The 13,355-nt window shown below is 37.9% G+C and overlaps 2 protein-coding genes across 2 annotated transcripts; one reads left to right on the top strand and one right to left on the bottom strand.

Moving 5' to 3' along the window:
* Positions 1–3,093: 3,093 nt before the first annotated feature.
* Positions 3,094–6,474, top strand: gtf3aa (general transcription factor IIIAa). Its single transcript, XM_079473381.1, has 9 exons — positions 3,094–3,365; positions 3,561–3,661; positions 3,738–3,834; positions 4,184–4,272; positions 4,371–4,444; positions 4,531–4,611; positions 4,689–4,918; positions 5,116–5,166; positions 5,566–6,474. The coding sequence occupies exons 1-9, from the start codon at positions 3,249–3,251 to the stop codon at positions 5,845–5,847; spliced, it is 1,122 nt and encodes a 373-aa protein (XP_079329507.1). The 5' UTR covers positions 3,094–3,248; the 3' UTR covers positions 5,848–6,474.
* mtif3 (mitochondrial translational initiation factor 3) lies at positions 5,213–8,855 on the bottom strand. The gene is made up of 4 exons (XM_079473391.1): positions 8,132–8,855; positions 7,151–7,584; positions 6,673–6,821; positions 5,213–6,150 (listed from the first exon to the last, which is right to left on the bottom strand). Coding segments are annotated over exons 1-4 (810 nt in total). The 5' UTR covers positions 8,134–8,855; the 3' UTR covers positions 5,213–5,925.
* Positions 8,856–13,355: the final 4,500 nt, after the last annotated feature.

Below are 13,355 nucleotides of genomic sequence, written 5' to 3'. Positions count from 1 at the left end.
CGGTTGAACGGCGGTTTTTAATAATATTTTCAAATATTGCTTACACTTCAGGTCAGTAAACAACATAAAAACATGAGCATTTTGTACATATGTTATATAAATATTGAAGTGTATAATAATATAATGAGTGTTGGGTGCAAGTAGTTATTTTGTAATTAGTTTATGTAATTTAATTACTTTTCCCTTGAAAGAGTAAAGTAAGGGATTACACATTTCTTTCTGTAATTTATTTGCAGTTAATTCTGATGTAATTGAACTAAATACTGTGTTATACTGTATATTCAATAGTAGAAACGACATCAAAATTATAAGTCTACCGTTAAAATGTATACTTTAATGTATCCTTCTTACATTTGTATACTTTAATAAGAATCATTTATGTAGTCCTTTATCATTTATTTGAATGAATTATATAAGCTGTTTCATATCTATCATTTGTACAGTAATCTAATTACACTATTGAATATGTAAATGAAAAAGTAGTTAATTACTAGAGTAACTTGCCCAACACTGAATATAATATTGCATTGTTATGATTCATAAATCAAACTTTTCCCAAACATTCCACACTTTATCGTTGTCTCTTCAACATGGATGTTTCTAGGACTGTTGTTTCTGTTGTGCAAAATGTTCTTAGTTTGAAAATCACATAATGAGATCTGAGTTGGGTTGAAGTCAGTTTTATGAAGTGTGTTAAGTTCTTTGTGATCCAATAATATAAAACATACATGGGTTCAAAAAACGTTGATATGTCTCCATTAAAAGACATTTACAAAAGTGATTTTATGTCCATAGAAAGCACATTAAATGTAAGAAAAATATCTACTTTTTTTTAGCGATGTCAAAATTAGGTTGAAATAATGTTACATTGTCATTCAGTGTAACACAATATTTATGTACAAATTCAAACAACATGCTTATTCTGAATTGTACATATTCAAAAATATAAAAGAATCAGGAGTATATGAAATTGTATTGGTCTTTAAATAAGTCAAACAAATTCTTATTGACAAATGGGCAAAACTTAGGATAGTGGCATAGTTTTAAAATGCAAAAATACAACTAACTAGTCTTTTAATTAAGTTTTTTTTGTAAATATGCCTTGTTACACTGAATGACATTTTAGTGGGCGTCTTCTGTTTTTAAGGGGAACATGTATGATATTTATTTTGCTCAGAAAAACAAAAAATGCAATTAAATTATACAGAAATGTTTAAAAACAATAATTTAAATAGTTTTTAAGCTTAAACACATTTTCGTCTTTGACCCACCTACAGTATACATTAGTTTACCCAATGCAAAGAACTTATAAAGCTGATTTGTCAAATTTTTGCGATTTGCGATTTTATATGTGCATACAATTTAATTTCTCATAAAAAAATGTTGTTTGTTTGTTGATTGTGGTCGTTTTATATAAACAAAAGAAAAGTGTTTATTCTTTGGATCAAAGGAAAGTGTGTTAATCCTTCAGAATGGGAAGAGAATTCAATCTAAATTGAAAATAACCAAAATAACCAAACCATTCCAACCGAGTCTAGTTATTTCGATGCAGTCGTCTGAAATATAATGAACACACCGCTAATGCACACATACGTATAAGCCACTGTTGTGATTAAAGGACAGCAGCCTCATACGCAAATAAGTCTGGTGAGCGAGCCGATGCATTTCTTTCTCCTGTTGTTTTGTTTACTGTCTGTCACACATTCACAGCACCTGGTGGTCCATCTGTTTTTCCTGAATTTTTTCTCACACTCCGACTTGTTTTTTTAGTGGAATTAAGAACCCATACCCCTCGTCCACACGGCTCAAAAAAGTTCCCAGAGATCTCCCACCGTCCCGGCTTGTTTGCGATAGCGGTTTAAGTGTGACATGCTGCACTGCAAAGTTCATTAAATCACTGTTTTACCACTCAGCTTAATCCCCGTACTACACTCCAGAAAGACAAGAGACACGCAATGAACTAAAGGGCTTAAAGACTTGACTGATCAGATCTGACATTCTGTTTTCCCACCGTTGCCAGGGAGAGCCAGGAATCTTGATCCCAGGCACTAGAGGTGCTCGTGAGGAGAACATCTCACCCCGTCGACCCCTAGGTTGCACTGTCCCTGATGGTGGCCATCTTCCAGTATGTACAGAATGACGTTGGGTTATACCGTGCATCCTATTGTCCCGCGCTTACTCTGCATTTATGTTGAACTCGGGTGCAGAAACAATAAACAGATAAAGCTGGTCCCTTGTTTTTGGCAATTATGCCCCTCCTCTTTCCACATAAAACAGACAGCAGCTCCTCCTGCGGGGGACGTCTTCACCAGCAGGGAGTTAAAGAGGATCTCATGGAATGTCTTTTGTTTTGTTTCTTTATGCATTGACAAATGGTGCCCAACCATGGAAGAGTCGGGGAGGGAGGGAGGGTGGCACGATGAGATGTTGCCAAGTGCCAAGTGTCCCCTCGAAACGGGCATCAAAAGACCAACTTTTCTGTGTTACCATACAGGTGAACTCACTCCTGGGAAAGTAGAGCTTTTCTCAGCCTCTGCGGAGAACCAGCGTCGCTCTTTTCTCTCCCGGCAGTAACTGGATTAGTCTTGCCATTGCTCTCCCGGCTTTCACGCCACTGTCTATTTCCCATCTTCAGCTAATGTGATTATCCCAGCCCCTGTGGTCCTAGCAGAGCCATGAGGGACTCACAGCCGAGCCCCCTAGAAACCCCCCGAATTCTCAAGCACCTTTGTAAGCCGGAGCTGGTGGTGGTGTCGGGGATCTGGGATGCACGAGGGTGGCAACGTTAAGGACGGAGACATGTTGGGCATTTTAGGTACCGAGACGTGGTAGTTCGAAAAGAGTCCGAAGCCACTGCATGAAGAGAACTGAGGTGAGAATGCTGCTTTTCAACCACAATCTACATTTTCAACACATACCCCTGAGGATAATATCTATAGAAATAATTAATTTCTAAAGTATACTATAATAAAAAAAGAAATGAGAGATAACCTAAATGTTGCATTTTTTTGCTGAGCTTTAGTTTACGCTCCAAACACGGCTGCACAACATGCATGAAAGATCTTTAATAATGCATATGCGCAAAAGACAAACACGTGAGTCCACTTCGTGTTTAAACTCGGCTTTTGGTCTCACTGGCGTTCCGTAACTGCATGGATGGCGTGACGTGCGTTTGACGTCACCGGGCGGCCATTGCTGCTGCGGCGCACATGTGATCGCAGCGTAAGCCGCAATCTTTACGTTTGACAATGCACGAAACTAACAGTAAACCCGGCGGAACGTTTATATGTTCGTTTCCCGACTGTCAGGCGTCGTACAACAAAACGTGGAAACTAGAAGCGCATCTGTGTAAACACACAGGAGAGGTGAGTGACAGACAAAACCCCGCGCGGGTGCGTCAAAAAATAAAATAAGAGCACGCGCAGAAATACAGTGTCGACAAAGTATGAATTACATTATTACGTCACAACATCTGTTGTGTTTGTCAGCTCGCGAGACGCATGTCAGCAGTTTGACACATGACGTGTTTATATTGCAGTTTGACACGTTTTTCTGTTTAGAGGCCCTTTAAATGCGAGTATAACGGCTGCAGTAAATCATTCTGCACGAAGTATCATCTCGCTCGTCATGTGCTGACACATACCGGCGAAAGACCGTACAAGTAAGTGTTCGGACGTGTAATGTTAAACACGTGAACTGCAAGACGACGTGATATTTACGTTACGTTACTTCACCAGATGCACGGAGGACGGATGCGACGCGGGATTCACCACAAACGGCAACCTGATGAAACACGTTTCGCGTATTCACAGACAGGAGACTAAACCCTACACAGTGAGTCGATGTAAACACGTGCTGCAAAGCTATACAGGTTCTTGTCCAATCAGATGCTTTCTTGAATAAGAATGACACGCCCCCAATACCACCTGTAGATGGGCAACAAGCTGTTTTTTCTTTACCCCTTTTTAAAGGGATCGATATTTACTCATTGGACCCCATGGACTTTTATTATGTGTGCATAAAACCACTGACTGAAACAAAATTCTCAATTTTCTCAAAATATCAAATGCTATATAAACATGACTGTGAATTAATGATTGTATGGGTTGGGCAGACTTTCCCTACTTCTACTTGCCATATATTATAGTATTAAGATGAGTACATTTGAAAATGATTCTTTCAGTGTACGTTCGAAGGATGCGGGAGGACGTTCAAGAAAAATAACCAGCTGAAGACTCACGAGTGTACACACACACTCCTCCTGCCGTACCTGTAAGACGCTTTACCGTCGTTTGCTCTCTCCGTCGCAGTAAAATGTAAGCACACTTTAAATAAGAACTGTCTATTCCCTTTCATCTGATGCACTGCAGGTGTTCTTATGAAGGCTGCGAGAGACGGTTTTCACAACAGGCTAAACTGAAACGGCATGAGAAAGTACACCAGGGTAAGTACATGCTCGTCGTGCGCTCCTTGAATACCGCCGCTCACAATCTGAACTAACTCAGTTACTTCTATGCATCAACATTGCAGGTTATTCCTGCACGGGCGAGGGCTGCACGTTTGTGGCGAAGAACTGGACAGAGATGACGAAGCACAAGAAGATTCATAAGGGTAAGCCGGCGGTTTTACAAGCATGCAAACAAGACACTGTAATTCAGAGCATTGATGCGAGTGTTTTGTTTGTTTAGTCAGAGTACAGTGCGACGAGTGTAAGAAAACGTTTAGAGACATCTGGTTCCTGCGGCATCATCAGCGCGTTCATTCTGAAGAACGTGTGGTGTTCCACTGTCCCAGAGACGGATGTACACGCTCGTACACGACCGCCTTTAACCTACAAAGCCACATTCTGTCCTTCCATGAAGATCAGCGCTTATTCATCTGCTCGCATCCCGGTTGCGACAAATCCTTTTCCATGAAGGTAAAAGTTAATGCTGCTAACTGAAGATTAAAATGATATTTTAGCAGAATATGAAAATGCTCTTATAATTTACACCTCCTGATGCCACTGCAGATGAACGCAAACAAACAATCAATCTGAATTGTGACTAGTTGTAAAGAGAAGAAATGTAAGAAAAAATTTCTCAGTTTTAAACGTCTTAACTTTTTACTTCTCAGCAAAGTTTACAGCGTCATACTGTGGTTCATGACCCTGAAAAGAAGAAACAGGTAAATACTCACTATTGCTATTACTGAGCCAACAATAAGTCATTTTATGAATAAATTATTTTATTAAGTACACTAAGGTACATTTCTAAGCATACTGTATGTAGTATGTACTGGTACTAGTATACTTAGAATACTTCTTGGGACTTAATTGGCCCACCTAGTTTATAAAAGTGTTCCTTTGTGTATACTTTAAGAGTAGTAAAGACAATTTTCTCTTTAAGTAAACAGAAAGTATACTTTCTTGTTTTTTTAGTTTTTAAAAAAGTATAATAATATCATATTTCAAAACATTTTTGGTAAAAAGTGATCGGAAGCTAAATTTTGTGTATTCATTCAATCGTAAGTGTAAACTTAGAAGATGATTTTTAATTGAAATAATCTGCCTTTATTGTGTTTCAGAAAAAACCTCGCCCAAAACGCTCTCTGGCATCTCGTCTGAGTGGCCACAAAGGAAACAAGAAGCGTCAAACAGAAACATCATCATCGAATGAAGCATCAGTGCCACAGGTTGGCCAGTCAGAGACGAGTATAACACCAGTTCATCAAACAGATTCTGAAAGTCAAGCAGCAGGAAAATCAGACATCACAGAATCAAAGAGTTTAACAAGTTTACAGCCCATTCCATCGAAATCCATCCGTTCTGAACTGGCGGTTCAACTTTTAGAGCCCCTCTTGTTATAGTCCATTGTTTAGTTATCATATTCCAGCATAAGGGTCACCTTTATAAAATAAAGCTTTGCATTGAATCGAATGTCACTGTTACTTCGAGTCTTTTGGTTTCTCTGTGGCTGAGGTAGATGTTGGCGTGTCCGGTTCTTGCTGTACAGTCTTGTTTGAAGAATCTGTCGCCATCTGCCGCAGTTCTTTAGCAGAAGCGAGACGGAGGACACACATGGCAGCACGACCCCCACGAACCACTGTGGGTTTTGATACAAACCCGACTGGCACTGTTATCCTCTCCACCATCTGGTTCAGGACTACATCCTGTTGAAGAAAAAACATAAACATGTGTTTATGTATATATAATATTACTGTATCGATGTTCAGTAATTTCATGAAATCTGTGTTATTGGTTTAAAAAAAAAATTTATTTTGTTAATAAACTTGCTTGTGTCATGTTTTGTACATTGGTATTACCAGAAGTGAAGTGCTGGGTTTTAAGATGCAATTGGTTTAAAATAAACAAATATTTGTCATGTTAAAAACTGTCTCCTTACCCCAATTTACTATGGTAATCTTAAAATGATGTATAGCCTGAGCTGTCATGTACAATGTTAGTTTGACATTGTTTGATTTGAATCCACATACATTTTGTTTTCAAACTCAGATGGCAATAGAGAGGCAAAAGTTACGAATCTTACTTTTAACACAGGTTACTCTTACAGCAACTGGGATGTGCATGTAAAAAGAGTAAAGCGGTTCCATTTTAAATTAAACAAACTCACATTAAAAACACAACCTGTGCGCACAGAACACTTAATAACCATAACCATGTGTGTGTCATACCAACGGTGTGCTTCTGTCAGCGCCAGCTTTGATGGTGAGTCTGACGTGATTCTTCTTCTCCAGCCAGCTGACAACCTGCCGCAGTTTAGTCTCCAAATCATGAAGAGAAATATCAGAAGAGAAATTCAACTCCTTTGACTGGACAGGGCCTGCAAGAACACCAAACACATTAAAGTCTCGTTTAATCTATTATCTTATTTCTTTAGCAAACCACCAATACATGTGACAACCAATAGTATATTGCAAGCAACATTATTTAACGACCTCCTGTATGACATATATGTAAAGAGAAACGCTTTCCTGTAGCTCAGTGGTAAGAGCATGGCATTAGCAATGCCAAGGTCATGGGTTAAATCCCAGGGGATTGCACATATTTAGAAACAAATGTATAGTATAATCGCTTTGGATATGTAAACGATGATAGAATCTTCACAAACAATCCTCAGATGAAATGTCATAGCAAATGTAGTTAACACACCTGTCTTGGCTTTCTGTGTCTCCCTGAGTCTCATCTGCTCTTCATGTATCTGTTTACCTTTCATCAGTTTGAATAACGGAGGATCAGAATTTTCATTTATGGCAACAAGCTTAAGTCCCTTTTGGTCCATCATTCGAACCACTTCAGCGCGGTGCACCGTGCCCAGATCCTCACCATCCTCACCCAATAATTGTATGTGCCGCTGGCTGATCTTCCTACCCACGCTGCTAAAAGTGACTCGTGCTCGTGGGTCTAGCTTTTTAGTCTCCTTTGGGTGATCGGCCACATGGACACTCTCAGCGTCTGTGCAGAAGGGTGAGATGGTGTGGCGACCCCATGCAGGTCTGAGAGCAGATGGAGGTACAGAGGTGTGGATGACGGGACAGCGGCTCAGTGCACGACTAAAAACAAACCTCACGAATCCCAGAGACATCCTGAAAGACAGTATCAGAAACAGGTGATATTAGAAGCGGTCATGTTTTTAGATGAAAACGTATTAATAATGACAGCGAATGAAACATGCACAGCAGCTGAAATACAATGAACAATTAAACATGATATGCAAATCCCCTTTTGAAAAACCCACATGGTTGACGTTAACATTAGAACATTTAGATTTTTATAATAACTTATATTGTATTTATTCTGTTTGTTATTGTTTTGGTTACTTATGTGTTTTAAACAGAGAATCAAACTGTAGGGTCCTGTCAATAATATTTTACAGTTACAAAAAGTACTTTCATTAGATGCCCTTATAAAATCTCAGTGATATCAAAAGGAGCTAAAATACAAATGTTATTGATGTACAATCTATTTTGATCTCCCTGGTAAAGTATAAACCAGAATATGAACCTCCACACAATGTATCAACATAAATCACAAACAATAACATCTAATAATCATACTATTACATGACTTTTCATTTGTCATCTGGACTTACATCAAACACTAACGTAATTCACATAACAGCGCAGTACTTACATTGGAGAGCTACGGTATCGACTTCAAAGACGAAATAAACGAATCAGATCACTATCAGTCAGAGGATTTCAACAATAACAGTCATGAAAATAAATTGTTGTCTCAAAATAAATAAATAATCATTGAACTTGAAGCAAAAAGACGCTTTCCCGAGGAACGCCCCTGGCGCATGCGAGTGACGTCATTACACACGCGACACGCGTTTTTATTTTATTTTAATAAATATTTTTTTATCGCACGTGCGAAGCGTTTAAGAGATACAAAGCACATATAAAACATTGTTTAAAAAATGTATTGGATGTTTGAAATAACTTAATAATACAGATATATGATTTACCTAAATAATTTATAACGCAAATTAATGTCACAGTTAATATCGAATAAAATGTATAATTAAACCACGATCTTCAACAGAAGAGATGTTTCTACTGCGTTCTTATTAGAAATCGATTATAAGTAAAGGTAAGCTGAAAGAAAACACAAAAAATTGTGTGTTACGTAACTACAAAAATATAAATAAAATGTGTGTTTGTAAAATAATAATATTAGAAAAACGAATTATTATGAACATGAACATTCATTTCGTTTGTAAATAAATTGTAAACAAACGTAAGAGTCCTTTCAAATCGCATGGCGTATTTTCAAAAGAGCGATTTCAGAGAGCACGTGGGTCAGTTTCCGTGCAGTCGTCTGTGCTTAACTCGAGTTGACACAATTTGACCCCGACCATAAAGCTCACTGGATGTCTTTATAGTCTTTCTCTTAGCTATATAAAGCTTGCTGCTTTCACAAACCTCTTTACTGATAAAAAGAACCATTCACAAAGAAATTATATCTTATTTCAAAGTGTTTAGTTTCTTTTTCACACTGGAATTACGTAGCAAATAATAAAATATATAATTATCAAATGAAAAAAATTAATGAAATTAAATTAATGAAATAAATTAAATATAAATGCTCTAAGAAATAATCCTCAAGAGAAATAATCCTGGAAATATGCATTTTGGAAATTTGTCTTCCTTAAAAAATCCACACACTGAAGCTCTTTTTATTTACTTAATCCTAAAAAGCAGACAAAAACTTTGTAAAGGCTTTCTAATATGTGTTTTAGTCATTGTGGGAAAGGCAGCGTGGGTCGAGCGGGCCATGGCTGCATAGAAACAGTAAATCTAGAGATTTTACAGTCAGCTGAACAGCAATAGATTAATTTGTTTAACGCTGATGGGTACAAAGAGTCTCTAATCTTTGCTGTTCTCAATGGCTTCAAACTTCGTGTCAGAGAAAAGCTTCTACATTTCTAAGACTCCGTTTCTCCCAGAATTCCTCTGTCACCTGCCCATCCGCAGGTGCATCCCTCCATCAGAGCGCCCGGCACAGGAAGTGCAAAGAATCTGAGGTTACAGGTCACAGCGGAGGCTGTGGGTGCGCCATGATCAGCGTGGTTTGAGTTTCAAAGAGACTAGAGAGAAAGGAGAAAAAGGATACACAGTATAAATGAGTAAAAAGAGTTTTAATTTAAAGGAGAACAGTAGAGTGAAAGAATCTTTTCTGGTGGGGGTTGGCATGTGGAAAAGACCAGCCGATCTCATTCTTGTTTCATTCATCCGGTAACCCAGACGAAAGTTTTATTGCTCAGAGTTTACTCGATCATGGCTCAGGAGACTTCAACTTAGTTTCAGATGTTTCTCCCAAAATTGCTTTATCTCAGAAGACAGAAGACCTATGTTGTTATAATTGCTTCCAATGTTTCCTCATCTGCAAGTCGCTTTGGATAAAAGCGTCTGCTAAATGACTAAAGGTAAATGTAAGACTCAAGTTTCCATTTGCTCTCTAATTCAAATTGAGATCAAAGAGATCTAATCTGTGATTTATCTTTCTTATGGGAATGTTTTATCCGGCTATACGGTTATAGTGTAACTGTCTACTTTCTCTTAAAATGTGCAACTAAATGTCTAATTAAGACACGGAAAAGTTGGGAGGCCACCTCCGGGACCAAACTGAACAATGCCGCCCTTAGAACTAAAGTGCATAATGATGAACTTTCAGTCCATTCAGCATGCGAGACCTTAGAGTAAGGAAGCCACGAGGCCATGAACCGCCGCAAAGGAGATGGCTGACAAAAAAGCATGCCGTCTGCAAGCAGCAGGTGGATAATTGTACACGGTCGACTGGGCCCGGAGAAAGATGCACTTGCAGAAAGAGCGTTTAGAAACGGCCTCCTAGTTTGCTCATTAGTGTGGACACTGTTTCTTCTAATGGACGTCCTGCGTGGTGGCACACCTTCTCAAAGAACAAGCTGACTGCTCTGAACACTGTGTCCTTTTCAGTGGTTCTCCTATTTATTTTAAAGCTTTATCTTTATAGGTGTTGTGTAAAGAAGTCTTTCATGGAACACGTCTTTGTTGGACTATAAACAGTGTTTTGAGTGACACGACTAAAGATGGAGATTCACTTTTAAGCTACAATATTTCTCCGGATAAACAATACTTTAAACAAAAGCCGAAAATTAAAAGCTGCAGAGACAGATATATATCGTAAAATAACCGTTTTTTCCTGTAAACTATAGGATATAAGGATATATGTGACCCTGGAATCAATAGCCAGGTCAAATCGGTCGATATTTCTTTTATGCCAAAAATCATTGAGATATTAAAGATCATGTTCCATGAAGATATTTTGTAAATTTCCTACTGTTCAGATATAAAGAATTCATTTTTGTGAGTGGACGGCCTTCTACAGCATCTCTGATGAACAACTTCGAAAGCAATAGTTTCAATATTTTGATTTTCCATCAGATTCAGCATTCAGATGATGTTCAAATCTCAATATTGAAAAATTGACCCTTAAGTTGCTGTCCAGGGTCGCATATAATAAATATTTTTGGTCTTTTTTCTCGTAAATTAGCTGTCTTTTTCTGTATTTTTAAAAGTCTTTGACTGTTTCTCAAAAATAAACTGTAAAAATAAAACCTTGTTAAAAAACTGACATTTTGAAATAAACTGTAAAATTACATTTTCACGTTTTCCTGTTAAGTGAGCTGACCTTTTCTGTATTTGTACAGTTTTTGACTGTTTCTCAAAAATAAACTGTAAAAATAAAACCTTGTTAAAAAAACGGACATTTTTAAATAAACTGTAAAATTAAATGTTCCCGTTTTTCTTGTAAATTAGCTGACCTTTTCTGTATTTTATACAGTTTTTGACTGTTTCTCAAAAGGAAACTGTAAAAAATAAAACTTGTTAAAAACGGACATTTTAAAATAAACTGTAAAATAACGTTTTTCCTGTAAAATTACAGTTTTCCCGTTTTCTTGTAAATTTGCTGTCTTGTCTATAATTTTAGTTTTTTTACGTATTTAAAAAAATACATAAAAAGCTGTAAAACTACGTTTTTACAGTGATACTATTCACAGTTAAATTTGTAGTTTGTGCTTCATCCTTTTCAATCCTTTGGACGCTGCTTTATCTTTTTTACCGCTTCGCAACAATGCAACATTGTGAAAAGTGCCATATAAATAAACTTGAATTGAACTCTCACGGTCGTGTAATACGTGAAATTAAAAAGAAATGGAAAACAAATTTCTGTGCAGCACTTTCAACACACTGTGCTTTACCTCATCTCTTCATTGTCCCTCTAACTGTTTTAATCCAAATAAAATCAAAGGTAACATTTCATTAGCTGTTATTTTTACATAATGATACTTGTCCAGTGGGAGGGAATGATTGTTTTTGTATTAACATAATTATCCGTCTCTCAGAGGCTGTTTGGTCCGCGAGGTCTAATTGGCCCTGTGGCATGATGGGAAATAGCGCGAGCGAGGTGTCGCATCGGGCAGGTGGTGATGGCGGAGGTGAGTGGCAAACGCGGGGCAACGCAGAGGCGGGTAATTACAGGATGAATTTCACTTTAATAAATGTGGCACTGTGTGTGGAGATGCATAGCGGGGCTTTCTACCTAATGGCTCCTGCCTCTGGAGCCACTTTAGACAGAGAATGATCCGAAAGAGCGTTTAATTAACACCCGCTCTCTGATCCAGAGAGAGAGAGAGAGAGAGAGAGAGAGAGAGAGAGCATGTAAAACGAGTAAATAGAAAGAAATCATTCTGTGAATAAAACATGAACAGAATGAGTGACAGAAGATGAGATGATATAGAGACGGCGGGTGCTTGTTGTGGGCGGTTGTTTAACGGCTCGGGACCAGTTGGATGCTGAAGTTTAATACTTTAAACATTAAAGCAGGTTTAACAGTATGAAATATATTTTTCCTTAAGCAAGCAACTACTTCTACATGTCTCTATATTCTAGCACTGCCCAAATAATTATACTTGTATAACATTACATTTCCTTGCACCAATAAAGTGTAACCGTACACAAGGCAACCCCGTTATGCATTAAATTTTTTATGTCAATACATTATAAACGAGCTTTCTGGGTGTCTACAGTATTTATATAAAATGACCCCCTGTAATGATATGTGCTAAAGGATGTCGTAAAAGAACCAGTTTTGCTGTTTGGTTCCATAAAGGACCTTGACGCACTAAAGTAAATGGGAAAGGGTTTTTTAGACAAGAAAGAACAAATTATTTTAAGAACTTTTGACTTAAAAGGTTTCGAAAATGGTTCACCTGCTGTGAAGAACTCCTCTACCTTTTTGTCTAAAACACACCAGAAATGTTCTTCATGTGACAACATCTCCGAATGCGTTTAAGACATAGGTTCCAAAGTTAAGGTCAGTTGAGTGAAATTAAATTAAATTGTATACAAAAATTCAGGGTGAGACATAAAGAGGCTGCTTGAATTGGCAGGTTTTATATGATGCAGTATATTATAGCTTTATTTATTTTTGTTGTATTCAGTCACAACATAACAATTCCCATACATTTACGCATTTGTTTCTAAATATGTGCAATCCTGGGATCGAACCCATGTTCGTTGTCGCCATACCACCGAGCCACAGGAAGGCATTCCCGTAGATAAATACGCGTCGTTCCACAGTTTTAAGGAGTTGACTATCATTCTAAAATGTGAAGGTAATTGACCCTAAACTTTCGTGTATACGCCGAGTTATGTGCTTTCCAACAATACACGGTTGTTACAAAACAGTGAGATTGAAACGCAAGTTCACTTTGACACGGGTCACAGTGCGTGCGCGTCCATGCAGAGATTGACGTGGGTGTGCTGATGATGGCGAGTCTTTGGTCTTCGTGCGCGCATGTACCCGCCGG

This window comes from Barbatula barbatula (assembly GCF_947034865.1).
Source record: "Barbatula barbatula genome assembly, chromosome: 2".
NCBI lineage: Eukaryota > Metazoa > Chordata > Actinopteri > Cypriniformes > Nemacheilidae > Barbatula > Barbatula barbatula.
This window is presented reverse-complemented; position numbering and strand designations above follow the sequence as displayed.